General features: G+C 49.2%; 1 protein-coding gene across 9 annotated transcripts in view; it reads left to right on the top strand.

Moving 5' to 3' along the window:
- Positions 1 to 25,030, top strand: part of ZNF185 (zinc finger protein 185 with LIM domain) — a 51,588-nt gene extending 26,558 nt beyond the window's left edge. For 5 of the 9 annotated variants that reach the window (XM_087748324.1, XM_087748318.1, XM_087748322.1 and 2 more), the window contains exons 12-32: positions 1,346 to 1,420; positions 2,096 to 2,176; positions 2,626 to 2,694; positions 4,222 to 4,305; positions 6,339 to 6,443; positions 7,307 to 7,390; positions 7,904 to 8,002; positions 9,871 to 9,969; positions 10,500 to 10,613; positions 11,286 to 11,381; positions 13,000 to 13,080; positions 13,294 to 13,395; positions 13,857 to 14,015; positions 15,352 to 15,465; positions 15,735 to 15,830; positions 16,994 to 17,095; positions 18,590 to 18,658; positions 20,723 to 20,803; positions 21,454 to 21,556; positions 22,139 to 22,237; positions 23,069 to 25,030. In XM_087748324.1, coding sequence (XP_087604450.1) covers positions 1,346 to 1,420; positions 2,096 to 2,176; positions 2,626 to 2,694; positions 4,222 to 4,305; positions 6,339 to 6,443; positions 7,307 to 7,390; positions 7,904 to 8,002; positions 9,871 to 9,969; positions 10,500 to 10,613; positions 11,286 to 11,381; positions 13,000 to 13,080; positions 13,294 to 13,395; positions 13,857 to 14,015; positions 15,352 to 15,465; positions 15,735 to 15,830; positions 16,994 to 17,095; positions 18,590 to 18,658; positions 20,723 to 20,803; positions 21,454 to 21,556; positions 22,139 to 22,237 — 1,912 coding nt within the window. In that variant the 3' untranslated portion in view covers positions 23,069 to 25,030. The remainder of the gene's footprint in view (positions 1 to 1,345; positions 1,421 to 2,095; positions 2,177 to 2,625; positions 2,695 to 4,221; positions 4,306 to 6,338; positions 6,444 to 7,306; positions 7,391 to 7,903; positions 8,003 to 9,870; positions 9,970 to 10,499; positions 10,614 to 11,285; positions 11,382 to 12,999; positions 13,081 to 13,293; positions 13,396 to 13,856; positions 14,016 to 15,351; positions 15,466 to 15,734; positions 15,831 to 16,993; positions 17,096 to 18,589; positions 18,659 to 20,722; positions 20,804 to 21,453; positions 21,557 to 22,138; positions 22,238 to 23,068) is intronic. The other 4 variants (XM_087748325.1, XM_087748323.1, XM_087748327.1 and 1 more) reach the window with 4 other exon arrangements.
- Positions 25,031 to 26,328: the final 1,298 nt, after the last annotated feature.

The raw sequence follows: 26,328 nt of genomic DNA, 5'->3' as shown, positions 1-26,328 counted from the left end.
AAACCTGCCGCTGAGTCCCTCTCCTGATCATGCTCCGCAGCCCAAGCAGTCCTGTCTTCACAAGGTGCTCCTATGCCACAGGAATGAGCCTGGCGGCACTTCTGGAAAGACAACTCGCAGGAGGAGTCAGCGCGGGTTTAGATGAGCTCACCTACCCATCAAGCAGCCATCAGATAGTAATGATTTTCTTTTACTAGCAAACTTGGCTGTGTGAACTGACCCCATCACCTAGACATGAAATACTCAATATCTCATTATTTCCAGTCCTCTGAGCCAGCTCTCTGCTTTTGTTAGACTTTAGATTTGATTATTCTACCATGATAACAACAGATAGGTGTGACCGGAGAGGCTTGAGAGGTTCATTATCTTTAAATTGATCTTGGCTTTGATGGGAAATGTTAGCCTCATTTCAAGCCCCCAGCCTTTTTCACAGGCTACTGTGAAGCCCAAGTGTACGCGGAGCCGTACGGAGCCGTGGCAGACAGGCCGGAGCATTCTTGCCATGGTATGTGAGACCTGGGGACAGGCTGTCTCTGGCGTAAAGGGCAGCAGTGACACCCTCCCCTCGTCCCCATACTGGTCAGGAACAGCTGGCGCGTGGTGTGGGCCTGAGTGAGACCAGTATGCAGAAATGTTTGGCTGAAATGGAAATGTTTGCCCTAGGAGGGAGAATCCTTCTCTGTTTCGAAGCAGATTCATTTAATTTGGGATTCAGCTCTCTATTCCTGCTCTGAGGGGTGGCTTGATGCCAGGCAGCAGCATTATTAGCTTCTCTGCCACTCTGGGTCTCAGTGGGCCCAGCAGGGAGTCCAACAAATGAGGTCTTTCAGCCCGAAATGCTTTATTTTCAGGATGAAGGAGCTGCCTCATGAATTTTGGTAGCAATTTTGTGCCATTGTGGTGCAGGTTTGAGGCAAGGCTGGGGAGCAGTTACCCTCCCTTCTTCCCATATTACACATGTGCACATAGTGAAATCAATTTTGTGAATGCACTGAGCTTTAATCTATACACTTGGGGAAGCTGGTTTTTAGTGCAAACTCAAACATTGGGGATAGAGACAGCTCTGGCTGCGTTAAATAGGAAAAGCCAGTTTCTAAAGACCGAGTGTTTCAGCAGAAAGGCAGATTCCAGTGACATCTGTACAACAGTGCATAGGGACAACTGCTTGTGAGAGTCCTTGCACTCAAACTCAAACTCCAGCAGGGTTTGGCCTCACTGCCCAGGAAGCAGACGCAAGAGCCGTGGGCCAGAAAGCAGGATGTGTCCCCCCACGGGAGAGGGCACCTAAAAAACCTTCTGTCTTTAATGCTTTGTTACTTTTTTTTTTTTTTTTTTTTTTTGTCAGTACTAATGGGCTAAGAAAAACCAGCGCTGGGTCTTCCTGGAATGAGCCAAAGACAGCAGCAGCGTCTCCCTCCAGGTAAGTTTTATAGCACAGCCAGGATGTCTTGGACGTCTTTTGCGGCTGTATCAGCCCACATGTAGCTGTAGGTCAGAGACTTCTGTGGGCACCCCTCTGGGAGGTGAGATGAAGCAAATTTCTCAGCCTTGTACATGAGAGGCTTTTCTTAGATGCAGGCAGCTTATTTAAAAAGGTTTTATGTCTGAAATCTGTGTTCTGTCCTGCAAGGATCTGACAACATCCTGTTAGAAGTGCTCAAAACCTGAAGGGAAAATTCCTAAACATGCTGAACTCTTTCTCGCCAAATATGTGTAGTGGAATAATTGTCAGTTGCTTTCAACTTTGTCTGTTTGATTGAATTCATGACTATAGTATAAAAAGTGTTGAAATGGTGAAATGGTTTTCCACAGCACTGCAAACAGCGCTTTGGTTACTGACCTTGTTCTGTTATTTTTATTCTTTGTGTATCGTTGGCAGAAGGTGGATATTCCTGGCAATATCAGTGTGTTGAATTTAAGAATTCCTTCTGATAAGACGACTTTGTAAGCGAATGTATTGAAAACAGTGATGTTTGTTTTCTCTTTTATTTATTCACAGAAAGGAACACTTCAGTGCAGGAAAATTTTGGCCAGCTGCAGTGGGGAGCTGGTTTGTTCAGGAATGACAGCTTTTTTTCTTTGCCTTCTCTTGCAGCACGGAAACAGGCAGTAAGAGCCAAACCACCACATCCTCAAATGAAACTTCAGAGAGAATCTCTGCTTCTACTGAAATCAGGTTGGTCTGTTGGCCCTGCATCATCCTAAAGCTCCACTAAGGACAGCCGGGGCATGCTGCACTGGAGAGTTTGGCTCTGCTTGGTGGTATTTTCCCAGATACACACGATTGTTCTGGGCACAGTGCAGTCGTGGAACAATAAATACTAAAGCACAGGGAATCTAAGAAAGCAGCACTTTACAAAAGCATTAGCAATCTGGGAGGAAACATACCCAGATGGAAGCCGTGGGCCTCCCACAGCTTGAACGTTATTCAGCTCTTTCTGATGAGAATATGAGCCCAAAAACTGCAGACCTTTCCATCTCCTAAACTGATCTGGCTTTCATTTTAATCCAATCCCTGCACTGTACGTAGCACACTTCCAACAAGCCCCTTGCCGTACAGTTCCTATGCCTCACATTGTGTCCCCTCATCTCCCTACCTAATCGTTCTTGCTGTTTTGCTTGCAGAAACGGTGAAAACAGACAGGTCCCTAATGGGAAATCCTCATCTGAAACTGTGTCGCAGCATGGGGATAGGTAAGAAGTTGAGAAAGGCTGATCTGCGCTGCTGAACATGAGGCGTAACCCTGCCTTTTGCTCAGAAATAGTACATACCTGCTAGTGGTCTCAAACAGATGGGATCTCTCCAGTTATGGTCCTGGGCTGCACTCCAAGAGCATCATCTGCTGGCTAGGCTGCAACTCGTCAGTTTTCTCTACTCTTCCTTCACCTCCCTCAGGGGTTCCCCTCTCTGGCTCAGTCCCTGAAGACTCTACTTCATGCATTTGGCTTTTTACCGCTCCAGTTGCCCTCCCACTGCCGTTCCTTGGGGAGCTTCTTCCGCCTACAGGGGATGTGTTGAACCTCAGTTGCCGGTGGCTCCTGCTAACACTGGTTCTGGTCCTCTGCACCCTGTAGGAAGCCTGAAGGGGTGGCTGAACAAAGGGAAAGTGTAAAAAGCTGTTGTATGGAGGAAAACCTAAGAAAGAAAGAACTGATTGGGAACCTAAAGGCATGGGTACAGGTGCTGGACACGTTAAGGGGCAGAGCTCTGACCCTGTGTAGCTGCACAGGTGGGACAGGGAACTTGCACCTGAGGCCAGGGAAGCTTCTGGCCCTCCTGAGAGATATCACTCCCTCCTTGTACCCTTCTGTCCAGTAGTCTTTATTCTCTGGACTGTACACAGGAGCATTTCAGATTTTCAAAATATATTCCATATCAGCAGGGCTCTTTTTGTTCTCAGTGTTACCACTCTGAATTTTTGGCTGTGTCTAGACCGAAGTAGGCAGAGTTGTTCATGTGGCCTCACCTTTTGCTCGGTTGTGGTTAAGGAGCTGTAGAAGGCTTGGATTCACCAAATGAGTTTCTGTAGCATATGCAGTTAATTGCAACTCACTCTCCACCTCCATCAGTGAAGATAAAGCTAGAAATGTTCCCAAACCGATACCTCAGGCTGAAGCACAGTCTAGAGTGCTTGAGAAAAGGTAGAGGCTGGGCTATTGTCACGGTCATTCAACTGAGGCCCATAAATATATCCTTATGTCATTGCAGGGACAGCCTGATACAACGCGCTCATTGTGCTTGGGGTCATTTGGGTCACATAGCTGCTCCTAATTGTGAGTCAGTCTCCCAGAGAAATTAGAGGATGCCTCATTACTTGAGCCACCTAAAACTGGAGGGAGAGTAATTGGCAGGGAAGGAAGGAGACAGATGCACAGCTTGACAGGTCTGGGCGAATGAAAGATGAGTGTAGGGTCCAGCTGGTGGACCTGTAGGAAGGCCTTTCTGGCCCCTGAGCAGAGAGAGGGCAACTGTTGTAGGGTACTTACGCTCACCCGAGCAAAGGGGTTAGCAGTACCTCGCTGCAGGGAGGGAGGGAGCAACACATCTCTCTCTGAGCTGCAGGCAGGCCCACCATGCTCAGAAGGTTGGCTCTTCCTACCCTGATACATTGAGTTAGCCCCGTTTTGTGCTCCTCCTAAATACGTGTTAGTAGGCTGTTCTAGGATGACACAATATAAATGCTGTCAGGTCACATCTCACTGGCATTTTCCTTTTTCTAGTGACAAACCTCTGAAGGAGAAGTCTGAGTCGTTCCCATGGGATGAGCTGGCCCCCAGAGCAACTGGGGTTTCCGCAAATGGAAGGTAGGTTTAGCGTGAAAATCCTTTATTGACTTGAGCGTTGTGCAAACCATGAACTGCTGCTCTTGAGCTGTCTGGAAACTCTGGATATTTACTGATGGAAAAGCAACAGTTCTGTGCTTTGCAGAACTGCAGCAGTTTCTCTAAAATTTTGTTTAAGAAGGGGGAGGGAAGAGAACACTACCCTCTTCAATAAAATTGTTTGATATTTTGTTCCATTTTTTTTCTTTAGTTTCTATGATAGAAAAAAATTATCACTTTTGTGGGTCACTTCTGCATTTTCCGGGTTTATTCCCAAATGTAAACCAATTCTGGAATGTAATTTTTTTTTTTTACAGTATAGAGAGGCTCACACTCAATGTCTCTCTAGGCCTCCGACCTCCACCTATCTATTTACTTCTGCAACAAGAGACCCCCTAAAAAAACCCAAGAACCAAACCCCAAAACCCAAACACAAAAAGAAATCGCACATCCTGTAAACTGGTCTGGCAAACCGAAAGGTTCAGTGACGAGGAAAAGTTGTGTCCTGACTCCAAGGTAGTGTGGAAAGTAGTTAAAGATCCCATAATCACAGGCAGTACAGTGTAGCTGAGCTGGTGGTTGTCTCCAAATGCTCAATGCACCGCTTTGCTTGCTCTTTGTGTGTGTGCGAATCGCCTCCCCCAGCCCTCCAGGACCTGTCCCGGCAGGATCCTGCCCCTCCTGTGGGCACCAGCCTTTCTGGCATGCAACCAGGCTGATGGCCAGTGGAGCTCCTCAGCTTTGGCTCCACACCGTGCTGCTCTTCGCCACTGTCAGTGGACCTTGCTGGAGGCACACCTCCCTTTCTAGAAAACACTGGTTTCATTTGATCCAGAAACCTCTGTGAGTCTGAGGGTGCTTCTCAGCGGCCCACTGAAGGCAACTAAAACAACTTGGTTCCCGCTTGTTCTACGGCAGCTCGTGGCAGTCTCTATGGCTGTCTGCTTCACAGCTTTTCTAGGGAGTCCGCACCCTCACTGGAAAGAATTGAGAGATTCACAGATCAAGAAAGGTTGCAAACTGCAAAGAGCAGTGGCTGTGCTTCTGTCCTGCCTGAGAAAGTGGGAGTGAGGGAGGAAAGGCATTGCCCGGGTGGGATGCAGAAGAGAAGTTCAGTGAGAGCTGTTCACCCGTGGGCTCTTCGCTGCCCACTGCCTGGAAACCAAAAAACAGAAAGACACGATTTTGCATCAAGACACCTGCAGTTCCCCATTTTGTCAGCTCCCCTGAGAGAAGCCAGGGGATGTCAGGGCCGTTCCCTTCTGTGCGTGCAGATGGAGGTGCCTGTGTTGCAGCTGTGGGCTGTAGGACATCCCGCTGTTTTGGGGAGAGTCCTGGCTTGAATTTCCAGATGACTCAATACCACTGGCATCTGTCATATGTTGATAATGATCAGAGTTACTAAACCCTCCTTTGTACTTTATGCGCCCTGAGATTCCCCAAAGTTTCTTGCCATTTTTCCTGTAGAAATATACTGAGGGACATCTCTGGGAAGTTTTAGGGATTTCCTCCTCTCTCTTTTATTAAATGCATAATAAAATAATTGTGAAACATCACCAAAGATGCTTTCTAAAGTTGGTGTCTCTCCTTTTCAGTTATCCTGAACACACAGAAGCCAACAATGGATTTTATCCACCAAAGAAAGTGTAAAGCTGTTAACAGTGTAAAATTCACTTTTTCTTCTCGATTTTAGAGTGAGAGGACTCTTCTAAGCTAGTACTGCCCTAATAAATGTGTTCTGGGAGCAGCACTTGCAAAGGGGGGAGGGACCTGACCCACCAGCTCAAAATGGACTGAGATCTTTCGGCTTCTTTCCTTGCACTAGCGTGAGCTGGTTGGATTTGTGTCTCTGCCCTCCAGGTCTGCTGCAGGGAATTTACTGAGCTAAGCAGGAGGGAGGAAAAGATGTTATGTTTGAGACAGGAAAATCTCACGTTTGATATTCTTTCTTCTTGCTCTGTTCTCCAATTTGTCAAGCTTCCTTCTCTGACCCATGAAACTCCCTCTCTTACCAGGTCCAACGCCGGTTGCAGGGACAGACCTGCAGATGCTACAGACAAGCTGCACCGTCAGTCTGAGACCTCTCACTACTTGGATGATGCAAAGCCTGAACCTGCAAGGTCAGGGCCTGGTGCGGGTACTCACAGCGCTGCTCACAGAGGGCAGATGTGGGGGGGAGAATAAGTAACTCGTCCAGAGTAGAGCTGGAAGCAGAATCCAATCCAAATTGGGCAACAAAGCAAGGGGAGCCAGAAAATCCCAGGTGGCTAAACAGTGGGAACAGCATTCCTTCAGTTCACTGTTACACGTCAACTTCTTTCTACAGAAGCAGCCTGGGAGCAGGTACAGCAGCTTTATCATTGCTTTTACCATTGATCTCAAAAGCGTCTCCATTCCACATGCTTTTTAGAGCGTGCTTGCTCCCCTGACAACGTCAGAGGCGCAGAGTCAGGAGAGAATTGCTGCTGTTGACACCAAACACACTAATCTCCCTGAAGCTGCTTTCTTCAGTCCATTATTTTGGGACTTGACTCCATGTATTGGCTTACCAAAGGACTTGAGGTGAGAAAATGATGTCTTCAAACCTCCCAGCTGAGGTGAGGAGGATCACAAGGTTCCCAGTAGGATGGTGTAAAACCCAAGACCTAGAGCTGCTGCTAGAAACGTAGGAACGTCTTCCCCAAGGTTATTGATAGTGTGCTTTGTCCCAGGTGCGTGATCCTGTGACAGGCCAGAAAAGTCATGTATCCAGCCAAGACGTGTGTGAATTGAGGCCAAGTAACTGCATTAGTTCCACTAACAGCCTCTATTGTTCTTGGTTAGAGATAGCGAAAATGTTTTTTCTGAAGGCAAATGAGTTCTCTGAGAAAATCACATTCTGTTTTCTGGTCTCATATAAAGTGCAGCGGTGTTATTTCATACAAGTCCCCCTTGAAGCCTTTGGCAAGCTATCAAGTTGTAGATTCCTTCCTTTTTTTGGCAGGTCTAGCTTGCCGTCTGATGTCCCTTCTCCTCCTCCTGAGAGAGCCCCTGTGCACCTAGAGGATACAGAATATTCCTTTAAAGGGTAAGAGTGGGGTAGATTTAGTGGGCGTATGAGTAGTACTGAGGATTAAGGGAAATCTGAATGGGCAGGCACAGAAAGAGGCTTCTTTTCACAGCTTTTGTCCCAAGGATGAAGGCAACTGTGCTGAGGTTTAAAGCGCAGCTTGCCAAATAAACTAAGAGGTTTGTGTTGTATCCCTCCTCCATCTTCTTTGATATCAACCAAGCACCTCAGTTTTTTTTTCTCCTCTTGGTGCTTGTGTGCTTGGTGGGGTCCAGTCACTACCTTCTCATTCGCTGATAATCCAGTGAAATGCTACAGTGATGCTGGAGTGGCAGCAAGGGAGCTGAAAGGCAGCTGAAATACATTGAAATGCAACTGTTGTCTAAATATGGCCTCTAGAGAAAAATCCTGGTGTGGGACAGAATGGTAGAGATTGACACAAGCCTCGCCTGGTGAGTAGGTAGTATTCACTAGTGCAATGATTCACGTGCCAGTTGTTAAAGATGTAACAGGCCTTTCTTTGGTTATCAGATCTGTCCTGGGCTACGAGGAGAGAAGCAGCACCCACGAGAGCATATACAGGAGTCCCGAGGTCCCAGCATACAGCAAGCCTGACTGGAATGAAGCGACGTAAGGACCTGGGGTGCTAACCCCATGTTTGCTAATATGTTCTCATTGTTGAAAGCCGTGGAAATACTGATTGCTCAGGAAATATCGAGCACAAGAACAGCAGCATAATAAGGGCCCTTTGTCTAAGCAGCTCTAAACTACTTCTCTCTCCAGCATCCATTGAAGTAGTAAATTCCTTACCGTGTTCGCTGAAGACTAACCACACAGCACATGCATTTAACATTTCCCAGTTTCTTCCCAGCAGCCCCTAGCCTTGCTGCATGTGGCACAGTTCAGCTCTGATCTCCCTTCGGCTCCACCTGTCCTGTGCTTATGAGTCTGGGCAGAGATGTCTGCTGCACCTTGTACCAGTCCTGGGGTGGGATGTGAGTGCGCATCACCCGCTTCTCCTCCCTTGCCTTCGGCAGGGAGAAGCCCAAGGCACGGAGCCAGATGTGAGCTGGGGGAATAGGACAACTGGGCGCACTCCTGGGAGTCCATTTGCATGGACTGGTACAGCTTTTGAGTACTTTGGATTTTGCGCCCTAGCGCAGAGATGGCAAAGGTCTCTAAAAACTCACAGGAAAAACAGCCAAACAACTATCATCGTCATTATCATCATCTCTTCTACAGCACTTTATGCCCTAAAACCTTAGTGGAGGCAGCCACAGTGCTCCCCGGAGGGGTTCCTGTCCCACTATATAAGCAAACAGGAACCCAATGAGCTAAAAAGTGTTTTGCCAAAAGACTTGCAGTGAGGGAGAAGTCACTTGACTCCCCCGTCAGGAGCCTCCTGAGGAAAGAGAGGTTTTGCTCTGCAGGAGTTGTTCAGACTCCCTCTATTGCCATAGGTGAGAAAAAAAATCCTTCTAGAAATGCTGAATACTTTATCCCACCCCTTTTAGACGTCTCCGTTGAATGCCTATTTTGGATGCCAGCTGTACATGGATGGCTGAATTGCACCCTGAATTAGCAGCAGGACTAGGAATGGGCCACATTTCTCCTCAGTCCAGCATTGTTTGGACATTCACGTCTTTACCATCCTTCCTTGCTGGCATGACTTAGGCTAGGTGTCCTTGGCTAATACTCCTTGCCTGGAACAGCATTGTAACAAGCTCCCGATGGCCCTTCCCGTTCCAGGGGAAAATGTAGAGCTTAAATGGAGCTGCTGAGTGTTGAGTCTTATGAAGCACAGCTCCAACACAGCCGTTTCCCAAGCGATTCCCTCAGAGTCCACCTCTGTACTCAGCATGCTGGAATGGCTCCTTCTCCAGCAGGTCCAGCTCTTCTCTGAGAGACAGCAGCATCGTTACTCCAAAGGTCCAGTGCAAAGCCAACATGCGTCCTGAGAAAAGGGAGTTTGAGCTAGAAAGGCAAGGGGAGATGAAGCTGTGCTGCGTGGTATCACTGGGTACATTGAATGAGTGAGTCTGGCTACAAAAAAAACCCTTCAGAATATTGGACAGGGAGGAACATTTCAAACTCAGCCTCAGGTATTATCAGACACTGTAGCAGACGTGACGCCTGTCCTGGCATACGCATCCTGATGTATGATACAGCCACAATAAATAATCCAATACCCTGCAGGTTTACTTTCATGCTAGAAAGCAGCATGTTTGTCTAGAGAAAACATATTTGGACTGGTATTTTAAAGAGCTAATTTCAGCACGTGAAAATGTTGCTGCTTGACCCATCCATTGAATTCCAAGCAGTTAAGCAGTGCTTTGTGCCATGCTGAAGTCAGCGCTTCGTTGTGCTGGGTACAGCTTAGCCCTTGGAGCATCCTCCACCAAAGCCTTGTGACTTTCTTTCTTCTCAGTGTGCACTGAACGGAGCTTTCAGGTGTTTGTGCCTGGCAGCCGTGAGTGGGGTTTCTTTTCCTTTGCCAGGTCTTCCCAAGATTTCAAAGAGGGGAACACCCCTAAAGAAAGGGGGCACGAGAGCACGCGGGCCTCGGGTGACTATAAACCAGAGCTGATCCAAGAAGGGTAAGTGGTCAGCAGGGCTCACCCACAGTATCTATTCACTTCTTAATTCTTCATGTCTTATTCTGTTCCCAACGTAACTGAGACCACAGAACAGCTCCTCTGCTTTGCGCTCAGGAGCATCAGCATGGCTCCCTTGGTGCTGCAGTGGCAGGCAGTAGCTTCTGCTGCCCAGAGATCTCAGCAAGTGCTATCCAAGCATTTGTGAACGCTGCAAAATCATGCCTGAGTGTGTCCTGAGGTGTTAGAAGTATCCGTCAGTCCAAGGAATTCTGACAGGAGCACTTTCTCCTGTGCCTAACGTTTTCCTTCTGCGACATCTCACATGAAAGGCCTTTAGCTGCGATCCTGCAAGCTGGAATGGGATTTGTACGTGTGATTCCCATCAGATCTGGTACCAGGGCAGTGGGGAATAGCTCTGGCCAAGCATTGTCTCCTGCTCCCTGCCTGATGGCTCCTGTCTAGGGAATGGATGTCTACCCACCCCAGCATGTTTTTTTCTCCACTGCCTTAAGCACAGATCTTTATTTTAGGTTTTCGGACTCAACCAACCATACTGAGAAGGGACAAGAACCTCCTGACCATGATGGCCACCCAGAGCCTCCCAGGTCGAAGGACCATACTGAACATGAACCCAGCGTGACTAGGTAAGGAATCAGATAATTGCCTCCCCGCCTTTTCCCATAGGATGACGGTCAGTTCCTTGTGTGTCTTCCTCCACATACATACGCTGATGAAATCTTCTCCTGGGGTCCCCTTGTGTGCCTGATTCTAGTGCTGCTTCTACTGAGTCAACCTTTTACCATGGTTTTGTATGAAAGCCTGGGAGAAAACGTCCTCATTAGCTGGGGGCATCAAACACGGTCCAGCTGGACTGCCAGGAGTTGCTGCCTAGACCTTAAATTTGGAAGCAGAGACTGCCTCTAGAGACATATGCCAATGAGCACCCTCACCGGGCATGGGGTAACACCTCCGTGGTAGCGCTGGGTCTCATTTCCAAACTTATCCAGCCAGCGCCAGGTCTCGGGCTGTTCTCTGGCCACCCTGGCACAGGACCATTTTCCTTCCCACTGACCTGTGACTCCACTGGGTTTGCGGTGGCTGTCTCGGTGCCTTCAGCCTGCCTTGGGCAAAGTGGTGTGGGGCTAAATGTCCAAACGGAAGGACTTTGTGGACTGATTTCTTTGCTTTTGTCCATATTTTCCCCCTAAATTTGAAGAGTTGAGGCTCTTGGTCGAATTGGGCATCCTCACGCATGCATTTCAGTGAGCAACCCATCTTCAAATCAAGTTGTAAACCAGGCTGCTCTTCTCCCCCAGGTCCATGCCATGCTCCAAGGACAGCACTCGTGGGAGCGTGGACATTCACAAGGGGACACCGCCCTGTGTGCAGAGTGAAGAAGTCACTTCAAGAAGGCAAGCGAAATAATGGGCTTGTTTTTTTCTGATGAGAGAACATGGGGAATGTACTGCAGGTGGTTCTGGAGAAGGGACTGAGGATGCTGTTTGGGGTTAGGAGTCACCAAGCTGGGCTTTCTCCATGAGTGCATGGAGATACGAGTGAGTGGTGAGAGAGCAGAGTGTGGTTAGTGAGAACTGTGGAGGAGGGAGCTCAGGAAGGGGTGCTGGGAAAAGCAGCAGGGAGAGAGCAATGCCGTCAGTGTCCTGTCCTCCTGGGTTCTTCTGGTGAAAGGAGCTATGCTGAATGTACCACAAATACCCCAAACTGTAGTTCTTCATCACGCAGGGAGGCAGAAGGAGCTGTTCCCAGTCCCCAGGGATCTGAGTGGAAGATGAAGACAGAAGTTACAGAGAGAAAACTTCCCCTCTCTCTCCAGTACCCCCAGCAAAGTGACCAAGATGGATAAAACTCCATCTGTTGCCCACTCCGTGCCTCCCCCAGTCCACAGACTTCCTTTGGATAAGCGCTCAGGCTTACCAAGTTACCGAGAGAAATGCAGAGTCCTGATCCGAGAGTCTTAGTGCTTCCAGGTGCAGCGACTTTGGATCAGACTTAACGAGGGAGCAGTCAGGACTGCTTCTGCAGCATTGCTCCACTGAAGGACCTGGGAGTTACCTCCTGCTCTTTTCGGTAAATTGATTTTGAGTGTGAGCTCCTGGACAAACATGGCTTCTTTAGGCACTTAGAACATCCCAGCCTGAATGGGAATCTATAGCTCAGTGAACATCAGTGTTTTGCCAGAAGAAAGAATTTAAGGTATTGTCCTGGTTTCAGCCAGTATCTACCTTTGTTGCAAAGGAATTAAAATAAATTGATCTTGCTTTCACCTGGGTGACTGTACCAGTCATTTTCTGGCTTACCTCCGTTTGTGAACTTGCAGGGATCGAGTTAATGCTGGTGGAGGGAAGCCCTCAACTAGTAGTAAGTAAAGTGTAAGGGCTGCCTCCTCTTTCATCAACCTTAATGTTTCAGGGTGGGATCTTTGAAAGCATTTTGAGAATTAATTTCTTAGAATCTAATTAAATGCAGTTTTGCTGCAGGAATCCAAGCCAGTTTCAGATTTTCTGCAGGGTATCGGTATTCCCAGAGGGGTTAGTGTGCACAAACATACAAAACCAGATAGAAAAAGTAAACAAACTTTTCCCTAGATTAATGTAGACAGGTGTAATTCCGGGGTGGCTCTGCAGTGGGTTTATCTAGCGGATACACTCCTGAGATGGTACCAAATGAGGCCAGCTCGTGCTCTTAGCAGTCTGAAGTGTAACGTAGAGGTACTACATAATGGTCATAACTAAATGACCAGAGTTAAAATGCCAGGTTTGTAAAGAGTAAACAGGTAACTGATGCTCATCAGGAGCTTTATTTTTCTTTCCTTTCAGGCTTATTTTTAAGAGATCTGTATTTTCCCTCTGTTTTTTTCCCCCCATCTCTTTGGATTATCTGGCATATTCCCATGCAGGGATATTGTACTTTTCTTGAGGCAGAAGCTTCACCGGGGTTGCATCTACATCCTACAGTAATTCTATGCGCAGTGGCACTTCTGCAGACTATAACGGTCTTCTGTCTCGGCAGGCCCAGCTCTCTACCTAGAGACAGCAGCATCGCTGCTCCGGAGACCCAACGTGCAAACGAATCTGACCCATGCCAGGACAGGTATGGAGCCAGGGGAGCAGGCGTGCTTTCCTGCTGCCTCACACATCTTCTGTTCTCCCTGCTGCCCTGCTCAAAGGCATTACGAATGCTCGTTTCTTGGCTAGTGAATTCAGAAGCGGACATAATCATGATGTTACTGCATTTCCTCACCACAGTGGACAGGTTTAGACACAAGTGCTAAAGCTGCTAACAGGCTTCTTCCTTCCTGACCAGGATCGCTCCAGCTCACGAAGCACAAACCTGCCCGGCCGCAGACAGTCACCAGGAGAGCCCAGGGGACTGGAGACACAGTGAGCCTACCCCGCTGGCAGCCAGGTACAGTGGGACTGTCCCTTTGTTTCTCCCCATCAATGGCTCTCAAATCCTCACCCTTTGCCATTCCTGCTTCTTGATACAAACCTGGCTGAAGTCCTGGACCTATGTAAATTTGCCCAGTGTACGCTAATGAAATGATACTGACAAAAGGAATATTAGGTTTAGGATTCCACCCACTTATGGTTGTTCATATTTCATTTCAATTAACAAATTAACTTAGACGACTGCTCCAGCGTTTCATTGTGCTGGGATTTCAGCTCACGTAGGTGAGGGGAAGTAGTACAGCCCTCTGCCATTCCCCCTGACCTGAGGAACCTATTAACAGCATGGGGTCCCAGGCTTTCCTTATTGCCAGTAGAAAGAGGCATGATCCACCCTTGGCAAATTCTGAACACTTGTGTGAGCTGGTTATAGCAAATACAGTCACCGGCTTTATGGTCAAATTGGCTCTAATTCTTTAGCAGGTCTAACTTCAGCTCACAAGAGAGTGCTCTCGGTACATATGAGACCCAGCATCCCACACCGCTGTACATGGACCGCCAGCCTTTTAACACCAGCCTGTCAGCACCCAGTCACAGGATACCATCCTATGTCGACAGCCAAGTATTCAGCAGCAGAAGGTAAGGGTTTGGGGAGGGAGTGCAGAGACAGGGAAACCTGCTGGCACAGAAATATTTGACAGAAACTCTGGTCCAGGTTGTACGATCACCGCATCAAGAAGCGAGAACAGGATTTTGTTCCCAGAGGGAGCAACAGTATTGCCAGGTCTCACAACACATGGAACAAGAACATTTTTGGACGTGAAGGGCTGAAGAAAGGGATTCAGGAGATCTAAGCTGATAGTTGCTCTGTAACACTGGAGAGTTCTTGGCAGGTTGTATTCAGACCACCTACACGGTGCCTGGAACCCTGACAGATGCGTAGAGACCACATCTGCTTCTCTGTAACTGCAGAGATGATGATTCAGGAGCAGTTTGGGTTTTGTTTCTCATGACCCTCAATGACATAAGAGACAAGTTGTACGCTTATAACTGTTTATATATATATATATATCTACATTCATGTGATCCGAATGTAGCCTTCCCCTCTTCTAGCATTTTTCAGAACGTTGGTGTCACAAAGCTCTCATTTGCTTTTGGAGGCATTTGAAGACCAGGACTAGAAAAAACAGGACAGACCTTTATTGTGCTTCCTCGCCTGTTACCACCCCCCGGCACTGCGTGATGCTGACAGGTCTCTCTGCAGCGCAAGAAACTCGCGCTGCATTCCTGCCCTTGGGTTTATATCACAGACCAAATGCGTGGCTTGCCCAGAGCAGGGTTTTCCTCATCTTATGATGAGCTTAGGCTGTCCCTCTTTCTCTCTTTAATGCAGCATTGATTTGCAGTGTTTTTCAGCATTGTTTAACATTAAGTTATACAGTTGCCTGAAGCTTTAATCAGGATCAAAGTGCTGATATACAATATAAACATAATCTGTGCCCCAGGGCACAGGGTGAGAAGAGAATAACCATAAGCTATAAGCTCATTTTCTCTATTGAAAGAGGCTGAGCTCTGCCCACAGGTTAAAGCCATTCCAATAATGAGTTCTGTCTTGGAAAAGTGAAAATGTACAGGTCTGACACCCAGATGGGCCAGCTGGTCAGCAGTTCCTACGTGCAGATGGTGCAGGGGTGGTTGTGGTGAGCGCTGGGAAAGGAAACAATATTGAGGATATATCCATTTATGAACTGCTTTGGCTTTACTCTCAAGCGTTAGATTTTGAGTCTGCTTTTCTAGCCTTAGAGCTTTGTACGCATGCTGCAGCTGCACAACCAGCACAGGTGAAATGGGCAGAGTCAAGGGAGAACAGAACGCATCATGATAGTGACTACTGAGACAAAATATGAGGTAGCCAACGTGGGAGCTCCGGTGACTCCTGGTACGATGTAATCAGGGCTTTGTGCTTCCTTGCCAGACCTACCCCAGATTACGAAGGGAGAGTTTATGATGGGAGAAGCAGCCCTAGGAACAGCAGATATGACAGCGCTAGTGCCAGAGGACACTGTGAATTTAACCCTGCAGCCGGACGGTAAGAAATCAAAGGGTGGGATCCAGACTCGTTAACCCAAAGAACACCCCGCTGCTACATTTATTCAGTGTCTGGAGTGTCCTGACCCGCTTCTTACTAATTCCTTGGACCTAAGCATGTGCAGTGAGGTGCTGTTTGCGTGGATGGCTGCGGTGCGTGGGTGATTTTGATGCTAAGCAGGGAGACATTTAGCCAAGATTCTTGCCACTTGTGAGAATCCCTCACATGCTCAAGTTCAGTGCTTGAGATTGTATTGCTTCCTTTCATAGCCACGACTCCCTTCCCAGAGATACCACCATGCCCATTTCCCAGAGAAGCCACAGGGTGCCATTCTACATGGACAGCTTAAACTATAACAGCACCAGGTAAATGGGTAGTCTTGATGGTTGTGAGGGAAACCTCCCTGAAACTGCTGTGGAAGAGAAGCTAGGAAGCAAAGCCAAGAGCTGAGAGACAGATGAATGGTTTCCAGGGAGTGGATGTGTGATCTAGAGGCACAGAACTATTCTTAAACCACTCCTAGCAAAAGCTACCCAGCACAAGGTCTGTGATGCATCCATCTCTGGTCTCTGGAGATTGTTTCCCCATGTGGGGTGCCAGAATAGAGTGACAGGAGAATGAAGGGCGGGTTCCTGGCTACCCTCCCTTGACCAGAAATTGGCCTTTGCAGAGGCTACAGAAAAAAAGAAAGCTAAAAGCAAAGAGAGATGTCAGAGAGAGGATCACTATCTGCAGAATGTCAAAGATTAAATGACTGAACTGTCCCTGAACAAGGCTGTTGAAGGGGTAGGAGGTATCCAATATTGGAATACCATTACCCTGGGCTTTCTGCAGTCCTTCATGGCAGTGTCAGTCCATCCACACGCACTCTGACACTGTATGGAGGCACCAGTGTAGGTCAGAGTGTTGGACCTGTAAAGGGGAGTAAGCTGTGAACAGGAGGCACAAATCCTTGCATGGCCTAGGACTGGCTCCAGGCAGGATCAGCTCCATCCCTGCAAGGCAAACTTAGCAGGTCTCACTGCTGAGTCGATTGGCAGAGCTGTTTTCTGAAGACGTTTTAGTAGCCGTAGTTTTGTCACTTTCTCCCTTCTGCAGCTTTTGAAATTATGAAGTTGGGGACAGTTACGCTGGGAATAGTTATGTTGGACTTTGGCCAATACGTCCCCATCTCCTCCTCTCCTGCAATGTGTTGTGTGCCGTTTCTCTCCATAGCTGCTCCCATTCAGGCTACGTGCTTCACTTATGCTCTGTACTTATGTGAAGATCTTGTTTGATCTTTTCTCCCGTGGCCCGATAAATGGTACTTTTCCAAATGACTTCTCCAGGGAAGCAGTACTGTTATGTGGCAGATGTAAAAAGAGAAAGGAGCCTTTTTGGTCTGTGATAAGTACAAATTAATCAGTATGGTTAAGGGGCTTCATATTGCACCCTCCTGACAGTCGTGGTAGGTCTTTTTTGGCTGCCAGCTCGGGTCACGTCACGGCTCGTGTTTCCAGTGCCCATAGACTTTTCTCTCTCTCGCCAGGCTTCTCTCAAGTTCGAGTGAGAGGATCTGCAGTCCGATTGCCACCTTACCCCACAGCAGCCCAGCGGCCGCTGGGTACCAGCCTGATTCCAGCACTGCCGGGTAAAGAGCAATGGGCGGTCGTGATCCTCGCTCTGCGATACAGGTTTTGCGTGCAGCCGTCCTGCTTGGTGAAGACAAGGCAGGCTTTGCTGCTTGGCCTCTGGGCCACGGGACGTTTCTCAGCCACTTCTGGCTAAGAGCACCGACATTGCTGTCGTGGCCACCCAAAAGGGAGAGATGGGCTGGGCACTTTCCTCCAGGTGCCCTTTTTTAGAGCCCAGGATGTAGCTCGCTGTATGAGTTGTGTCTTTACTCTTTAGCGTAGCAAAATCATGAATCCTCTGTAACACATTGTAGCTGGAGGGACGTGATGGAGCTCCTCGTGCCGTGCGCTCATCACAGGCGTGGGGCTCTTGGAAGACTCTTTGCCTTGTTGTCAGTTAGGAGCAAGTGAGCCGTCTACGTAGAGCAAGCGTATCAGATTGCGGTGGGGCTGGCACAGGACCCTGATCTGCCGTGTCTTACAGAAGACAGCGTCCCGTCGCGGTGCAGCTGTCAACTCAGAGCTGTATTCTGGGATTTGTGGCTTCCACAAGCTCCACCTCAGGAGTGAAAACTGCTGCACAGTTTTAAACAATTTAGAGAGGGGTTTCAAAGCGGTGAGAGGTCAGCATAGGCTTTGATGAGCAATATTTGGGTCCTCCTGGCCTTGCTACAGCCTGCTTATCACAACACCTGGCTAAGTGGGAGACTCTCATCTGAAACACTTGACACGGGAAGTGTCTATGCTAAGTTTAAAAAAAAAAAAAAAAGCTTTTCTTTTCTTTCCTTAGCTGTGACATGGCTTAGTTTGCTCATACAAGAAGAGAGGATTAATCATAGCTTATAGGCAGCAATGAAAATGCACCATGGAGAAAGAGCCTGATTAGTTCATTTCATGGCTCTGGGAAGAGAGCCGGTGGGCACAGTGTCCCCCCTCGATCTGCGACAGAGCTGTAGACAGACAGACAGATGGGGGCATGTCATCTTGAAATCAGAATTTTAAAGAGGGAGGAATATGCAAGAAAGGTCAGCTCTGTAACAAAAACATCCCCAAAACAAACCAGCCGCAATTTACAATGGATGAAAACGCTGGAGATGTTCCAGTGGCAGAACAGTCACCGTAAGGAGTGCTGTGCCAGTAGGGTTTTAATGTTAATGGGCAGAACCACAAGCTCTCTAAATACTTATTGTGTGCATAATCCTGGCATGATTTGGAAAAGACTTACCCTTGCAAAACAGGGGATAACTGGATGAGAGAGTTATATTATCCATCCCATTCTTTTTAATTAACTTGATTTGTTTTGGTGGGTTAATTAGAGGGGTATATTAGGAGTTATTTAGCAACAATGCTTGATAGTCAGTATTTATTCAAGAACGACAGCATCTCACTCCGTGCCTTTTCACGCACGCCTTACGTGTCGGGTGCACACATGCGGTCCCTTGCGCTCTCTCGCATTAGCTCCAGTCTTTTCTAATGCAAATGCTTCTCGTTCTGTTTCCATCCCTTCCTAGAAAAGGGGTCCTCTTTGTGAAGGAGTACGTGAACAGCAGCGAGTCAGCAGCCTCCCCGCGCTATGGCAGGTATGAGGAGTGTCCGGAGACAGTCATGTGGCTACAGACGTGTGCAAAGCGACAGCGTAAGGCTGTGCCAGCTAACACACACCAAGCAAGCTCCCCGGAACCGTTAGCACTGTGTCAGCACGCCATTGTGCCTGAGCTAATTAGCCCGGGAGGTATCATTACTCTGGGTGGGTAGAGAGTTTTGCTAAGACAGCAGTTCTGCTTTGGGGACCCAGACGGATATCCCTGCGATCCACTGGCCTGTCTAGCCCCACCGCGGTGACAGGAGGACCTCTGTCCCGCAGCTCCCAGCGGAGGGATAAACTCCCCCTCTGAGTGGGTTGGCCTCTAAGGCGGGTGACAGGATGGAAACACTACACTGCAGTTTTTTAAGCTGCATATTTGGCACTGTCAGGCTTCGCTGTGCATTTGCACACAAACAAATGATTAGAATTGGTGAGAAAAATGTGGAGGTTGAGGGTTCTCACTCAAAAAAGTAATTTATGAGTTAGAAAAAGTTACAAGGTGCCATTTTCAAGCTTAAGTCCTCAGTCTTTTGTATTCTGCTCAAAGGTAACTACGTAAAGCTACTCCAGATTGACACCGATGTGACTGAGAGTAGAATTTGGCCCTATGTACATCGTGCTTACGTTGATGTGGCAGCCAGTTAACACCCAGTTTGGTGCCTCCCTGCTGGCATTTATCCTCCCTAGTGCTGTGCTGGCATTACTGTGGTAGCTGATTACAGACTCTATAAATCTCTAGCCTTTCCTGTAGGTCAGCAAAGCAGATGTCAGCAACCAAAGATAAGCGTATTGCCGCAGCATCTAAAAACCACAGGCAAACAGAAGGCAGAGAGGGAACACTCAGCTAGGTGAGGCTAAGGGTATGTTCTGTGCCTTTTCCTGCGTAGTAGTTCAGAATTTGGGAGTTTAGTAAGTAGTGAAAATAGCTGCTATTTATAGGGTCCATATGTAAACATCAGGGCCCCAGTGAGGCCAGAGAAGTTTTACTGATGAGAGTATTGGAGGCAGGATTTCACAGGTTGCCTGTCCAGCAGCCAGCGCAGGATTTTGCCAGTCTCTTATCTAGCAGCCAGTGGGAAATATGTTGGTCCCCGTAGCCTGGGTCACAGCCTGTGCGTGTCCCAGCTGCAGGCCTGCTGGACGGCGTGCTGTGGGCCCGTGGGCAGCAGAGCCAAGGCAGCCGTGGCTCTCACTGACAGGGGAGCCCTTGCTCCTCCTGCTACCCCTCTTTTTATCCCTGCTCCCAGCCCACCCACTCTTGCCTTTTCTGCCCTTTTAATGAGAAAGCCTGGCTCACGGAGGGGTCTGATGGCTGGCAGGGAATTAAGGGGGTGGGAGCAAGTGGTTGGGAACCTACTGGAGGAGGGAGAGAGCAAGAGGAAGCAGTATCTTTCCCTTTGCTTTGGCGAGGTTGTTAGGTCTCCTCAGCCCCCTCCTGAGCAGCATTTGACAGACCCTCGCGTGGGACGAACAGCACCGGCTTCCTGACATCCCCTGCTCCTCCTGGCAGAGGGTGACGGGGTGGGAGAGCCTGCAGGGCAGGGCTGCCGCGTGCCTGTGCCACGTCCCTCGGGCTTGGGCTCGGGCTCGAAGGGGCCCCATTTCAGGGTGCGTGCCCCCGTTTCCCAGCCACGCTGCCCACATCCTGCCTCTCCCCATGGGGACAGCAGCAGCCAGACACATTTTTCAGTGCTCTGAAGTTGGGCCTTGGGGCCACCAGCTCTTTGCTGTCTCTGCTTGCCCTTGGAGGTGCCTACTTCTTGCAAACCTTTGCCAGGCTGAGCCCAGAGTCGGCTCTGGGTCTGACCTGAGGCACAGTGATTGTGGAGTGGGGCAGGGAGCAGGATACTGCCACCCCTGTGGAGAATCTGCAGCGTGGATACAGCAAAGATGAAGGGAAATGCCTTTTCAGAGCTGGTTAGAAAGGACCAACCTTAACTCCAAGCAACAGGCAGCTGGGATGTTGCAGTTAGGACTTTAGGTTAATGATTAACAATTCCATCTGAGATGCTCTTCCCATATATCGCTGTCAAGTGCTGATATTTCCTTCTCTCTCCAGTGGCAGCCTTGCTGATTTGACCGATTTGGAGCGACCAACCTACAGCCACCACAGCTACCTGTCCAGCGCTCCCCTACAGAGGTAGGACAGTCTGGGGCTGCCCTTGGAGGTTTCACAGAATCACAGAATGGTTTGCATTGGAAGGGACTTAAAAGATCACCTCGTCCAGCCCCCCTGCCGTGGGCAGGGACACCTTTCGTTAGAGCTCTAGTTCAGATTCTCCATTTAATGTGCTTCTACAAAAATCAATGCAGGTCTTACCTACTCTGCAAATGTCCACTTTCCATCCTCCTCCAGTTTGTAAACCCTGGTGCCTCCCCCAGCCCATCCCAAGGACCCCTTGATTGTAAAAGATGAGTTTTCCATCAGACCTGGAAGTAGAATCATAGAGTCAATCAGTTTCAGCAACCTATTAAACAGAAATGACTGTAAGGTTTTGCTTTTTTAGAATATTGGTATAGGTTTGGTGAAACAACAGCATGAAGTGTAAATGATCTTTGGAAAATACAGTGAGATTGACTTAAAGATCTGTACTGCCCTGCTGTTGTGGTCTCTGCATCCCTGGGCTGACACATGGCCCTCTGTACTGTCACTTGGCACAGTCAAACACATGTGGAAGCAGGTAGCTCATGGAAAGTGGTGCTGGTGTTAGGTAAGAAACTTCTGGGACCAGAGCTGGGACTGGAACCAGCTTGTGTTCCAGAGGAATTCACTCTTCTGTTCCTTCACAGGTCCAGTGAACCTCTTTGCAGTTACTGCAGCCGTGAGATCCGAGACTGCCCGAAGATCATAGTAGAGCATCTTAACATCTGCTGCCACGAATACTGTTTCAGGGTAAAAAAACCTTAACTACTGACTGCCTTCTGTGTGCTGCTGTGAGATGGAGTGGTGGGAGGAGGAATCTTGGTGCACATTCTGTCCTCAGACTTTCAGAGTAAGGTACATAGTGCGTGCCAAACGCTTGCATCCGCATCGGGACAAAAAAAGTCATGCCGTCCCAGGAGTTGGTTGTGTCCCCAAAAGTTTTTCAGCTCCTCGAATAAATGCGTATCAGAACAAGGAGAATTCCTTACTGTCATCTGATAGAACAGCAGCACCCTCTTTCCTCATGTCCTTGTCCTTGTGGCAGACTTGCTGCTTTGTGGCCTTCGTGCTCCAGTGCAGGTCTCGCCACATCTCTCAAACCTTGCAACGTTTACAAGTAAAGTCTGTGGAAGTGGTGAGTGTGGGAGGAGGAAGCCTGCAGTGGCATTTGTCTGTTGTAGAAAAGTTTAGCCTAAAACTAGGTCACTGCTTTGGCATCCTCACACCTTTGTAAAATGCTGCAGAGGCTGTTCGCTTCTCTGCCCCCTCCACGCTGCCGTTACTGCATGGTGCTTTGGTTACTGTCCAACCACCTTGTTTTCCCTTTGGCAGTGTGGAATTTGCCACAAAGCAATGGGAGATCTTCTGGATAAAATATTCATCCACCGGGACATTGTCCACTGTGACAAATGCTACGAGAAACTCTTCTAGGTGAGTGCCCCTTTACCGTGTCAGCATAAACGGCTGGATGAGAGCACTCATGGAGTTCACTGAATGAAGAGCATTTAACCCTCACATTTACTGAGTGACCCATACAGGGATTTTCCTGTGGCTTTTTAGTGGGAAGCAGTGACCCTTGTTGCAGAATTAGTTAGAAACATGCTAGAGCTGGTCCCAGAGGTCTCAGTTAGAGCCAGAATCTCTGGCCATAATGTGATAAACAGGCCGTGTTAGCTTCACGTGGGAGAGACAAGCAGAGGGCTGGCTTGTGTGATGAGGGAAACGTCCCTTAGAGGTTGAGTCCTCTCTGAAGGTAATTAAAGAGTTCCTCCTTGCGTCCCGGGCTAACCCGCCGCAGGGGGCTGGGTGCTGTTTGCAGCCATAACGTTCTTCCGGCAAGGAGGCAGCACGTCAGCAGCAGGTGCAGTTACTGCTTTACTCAAAGATCCTTTGAGATGAAAACCGCTGGGAAAATTAAGAGTTGTACGCTCCGTCGACAGATGAACAAGGGAGTAGGTTGGATATGGTTTTGTTTTGCCCGATTATCTGGATGGGGCAGGAATCGCCACAGTGGCAACCAGAAACCCTGCCACTGCACTGAGATTATAAAGAGGGGCCTCCTTTCCTCACGATAAAGAGAAGGAGGGAAAGGGCACCTGCCTCGCTGCGTATGCGGCTGCTTGGTTTGCCTCTTAGTGCGATGTGACAGCCTAGCCTTATTCGTCCCATTCCTGCACATTCATCTGCTCCACTGACCTCTGTAATGCAGGGTTTCGTGTGGTACCCAGCTCCTGTGTTCACCTTCTCTTTATTTGCTTGCAGGGTGTTGCAGAGCTGGAGAAGGCAGCCAGCGGAAAGTCCTCAGCAGCACATATCGGAATGTACCTAGCAGTTCCTGACTGGCTGAGATAGCAGAATTCCTGCTCCCCCCTTTCCTCAAGTTATTTTCCCTCTCGCTGCCTCATCACAATGAATGAGTTTAACATCCGCTAGTTTATGCTGTCAGCTGCATCCAAGACAAGTGCCAATGTTAACAAGATAAGGCAGTGTCACCTACGAAGATAAGCGGGCAGATTTTCCAAAGGTACTGAGCCCCTCTGCCTGCCTTTAACTTCATTAAGATTCCAGAGTGCTGGCTGTGTGGGAAGTCAGGCAGAGCTCCTTAGGTCTGTCTAAGCTAATTGCGAGAAACCTTTTCTGATGTTGGTTTGGTTTTTTTTCTTTCATTTCTGCAATCAGGCTGCAGCTTAGTGTGTGTGAGCTGGCACAAAGCACGCAGATACGAGAAGTGTTAAACGCTAAACTTGGATTCTTGGGAGGGTTTGAATTTAGTTCTTAGCGAAAGCCTATTTCTGCTTCTCTCACCCCCAAATTCTGCCTAGAAATAGCTTCTGCCTGATTTCCGTTTGCTTTCCATGGGCTTTCAGGAGCACTTGCAGACTCACTTTACTCTAATTGTGTGTCAGCTTTAATTTCCCTTTCCTGCCCGCTCCCTAGCGGGTTGCTGCAGCAGCCTGTGTGTCTGCTGTCTGTTTGGGAAGATAACACTCTCTTTCCCCTGCAGTTTAACTTGGCCTCTGATGGCAGGTGTCTCGTGGCCAGACAAAATGTGCCAGAGAACAGGTATCTCTCTCGGTTGCCTCTCCTGACGAGGAGCACTGCTTGACTGACATCTGAATTTCCCCCCCTCGCCAAGGCTTGCCGTAATGCCTCTCATTGCTGTAAATTATTTACATCGCAAATGCTCACTCACCAAATTGAGCTTCTAGCAGATGCTGGACTTACGAAAAGTCAGAATCGCAGAATTTTAGCCCTTAATTCAGGTGCTGAGAGGTTGAGAAACCTGAATACCAAAACCTGAAAGTCAGCCTCAAAGCCTTAAAAATACAGCGAATGTGTGCAGAGAGTTACTGGTTTCGCTCTGAAAGCATTAGGAACGTCTGCGAAGCGCGCGAGTCAGTTCTGCAGCGGCTCTTACATGGAAACAGGTGATGGCAAAAGCGCTCATGCAGCCTGTTGTTAGCCAGATAATTCTTTATGCGCTTAGCGATGGAAGCTGGCACGCACGCAAAAGCCCAGCAAGTTAGTGTTTTACAGCACAAGTGCTACTTCGCTTTTTTTAGGCCGCTGTACCAGTTATTTAGCTGAACTGTAGGCATGCCCTCAGAAGCAGCGCCAGAGGGGAGCTCCGGCTGAACGCAGAAACAACTGCGCCTGGCAAGCTGCAGGTTGAGGCCTTAAAGCCGTGGCTGCGAGAGGGGATGGGGCAGCCCCGGTGTGAGCGTGCGTGGTGCAACGGGGGGACCAAAAACCCCCGACACCCAGTAGTCACAAAGGCATCGTTCTCAAAAATGACTACTGATTTTGGCTGCCTACATTTCTAAGTTATCAAGATGTTAGAGAGATGTTGCTTTCTGAGAAGAAGAGGATCACGAAGCATCTCATCTCCCTGAACCGCTCATTTCTGAAATCCACGGCCTTACTGGTACCTGTACCAGGGGTGGGGAGCAACTGGTACAGCAGCTGTTACACGTCTCGTCATGCCATGGCCAAAGGGGGACTGTTTAAAACACCGAAACAGGTGTGCCTGTAACTACAGCTGCGCTTTGAGAAGGTGATCCACAGAAGTAACGAATTCACCGATTCCAGAGTTCCTGACGGGTACGTGGCCTCATGGGGAACGGGATTTGTCCATCACACGCTTTGCACCATCTCTCCTCGCTGCGTTTCCCTGTAGCAATTGTTTAACCTCCGTATACAGCTCTAATAAACAGTCCTAGCTCACGTGCAGCTTCCTCACCATCTAACGCGCTCCTGTCGTGTGTCCTTTGATCCGATGGGCTCTGTCATTTTTGGCTTCTCGGGGATCGACGCCCACGACCCGTCAAGTCGCGGCGTGCTTGGCTGGAGGATGTCACACATCCCCTAGGATGGCACCCGCGTGGAGCATTGTCACAAAGGGGTCGATGGCATTTCCCCCCCCCCCAAAAAAAGTCATGTATTGCCCAAAAGGAACCTGCAGCTATTCTAAAAATAATATGTTTTGATTTATTTTGGCCTGAACTTTGAAGAGTTGCTGACCTCCCTCCTGAACAAAAAAGAAATGACTTATTTAAAGAGGTGAATCTCCCTATTTCCCGGTATCCCCACATGTGTGGAGAAAGGGTCAGCTGCACACAGATTTCCCCTACGTGACGGACGAGGTCGTGTATTTTCCACAGAAAAAGAGATTTTATTTCACTGGGGATCCTGCGGGGACAAACCTCGACCAGATTATTTCATGCAAAATCACATCAACGCGCGGAAAGGCTACAAGCCTCGGTGGTAGTGCCTGCGCAGAGGGGGAGGCAGACCCGTGCTTTTGCAGACACCACCTCTAGCGCAGACCAAACCTTCCCAGGACGATTTTCAAGTCGGTGCTAGACTTGGGGTTCGAGTTAACTTGTAAGGAAAAATAGATTCTGCTTATAGCCCTTGTCCTCGATGACTGCAAGAAAATAGGTGTAACATTTATCAAGAGATGCCGGAGGGTGTATTTGGGTCCAACGCACGCGTTTTGGAGGGGGATGTGAAAAGGACGATGCCTTTACCGACAGTCGCCTGCTGGAGCCCCGTCCTGAAGGGGCCTTGCCCTTACCGTGGCTTCGGCAGGTCCCGGCTCGTCTTTATTTTGCCTGTTTCTTTTCAGGACAGCATGCGCAAGGGGAGACCCCTTCTCCCCCTCCCTCGGCAGTCCCCGCCGGGCAGGGCCCTTCCCCAGGGGCCAAGCCCCAGCCAGCCCCGCCAGAGGCCCGCAGCCCCCCGGCAGCCCCTGACCCCGGCTTTGCCCTCACACAGAGAGGCCTCGGGGGGCGGGGGCGGGGACGACGCGGCCGAGCGCCCGCTCACGAACGGCGCCCGCGCCTTGAGCCCCTTCGCGGCGGGGACGGCGCCGGAACCCCCTTCGCGGCGGCGCCGGAGCGGGGCAGCCCCGGGGCTCGGCCGTGCCAGGGCCGCGACCCCCCCGCTCGGCGCCGCCGCCGCCGCCGCCGCCTCAGGCCGGCAGCGCGCACGCGCAGGAGCCCCGCCCACGAGCGGCGTTG

Source organism: Nipponia nippon, unplaced genomic scaffold, assembly GCF_047370975.1.
Source record: "Nipponia nippon isolate SJK-2023a ecotype South Korea unplaced genomic scaffold, ASM4737097v1 scaffold_12, whole genome shotgun sequence".
In the NCBI taxonomy this organism is placed as follows: domain Eukaryota; kingdom Metazoa; phylum Chordata; class Aves; order Pelecaniformes; family Threskiornithidae; genus Nipponia; species Nipponia nippon.
Note: the sequence above shows the minus strand (reverse complement) of the source record. Positions and strands in the feature narration are given on the sequence as shown.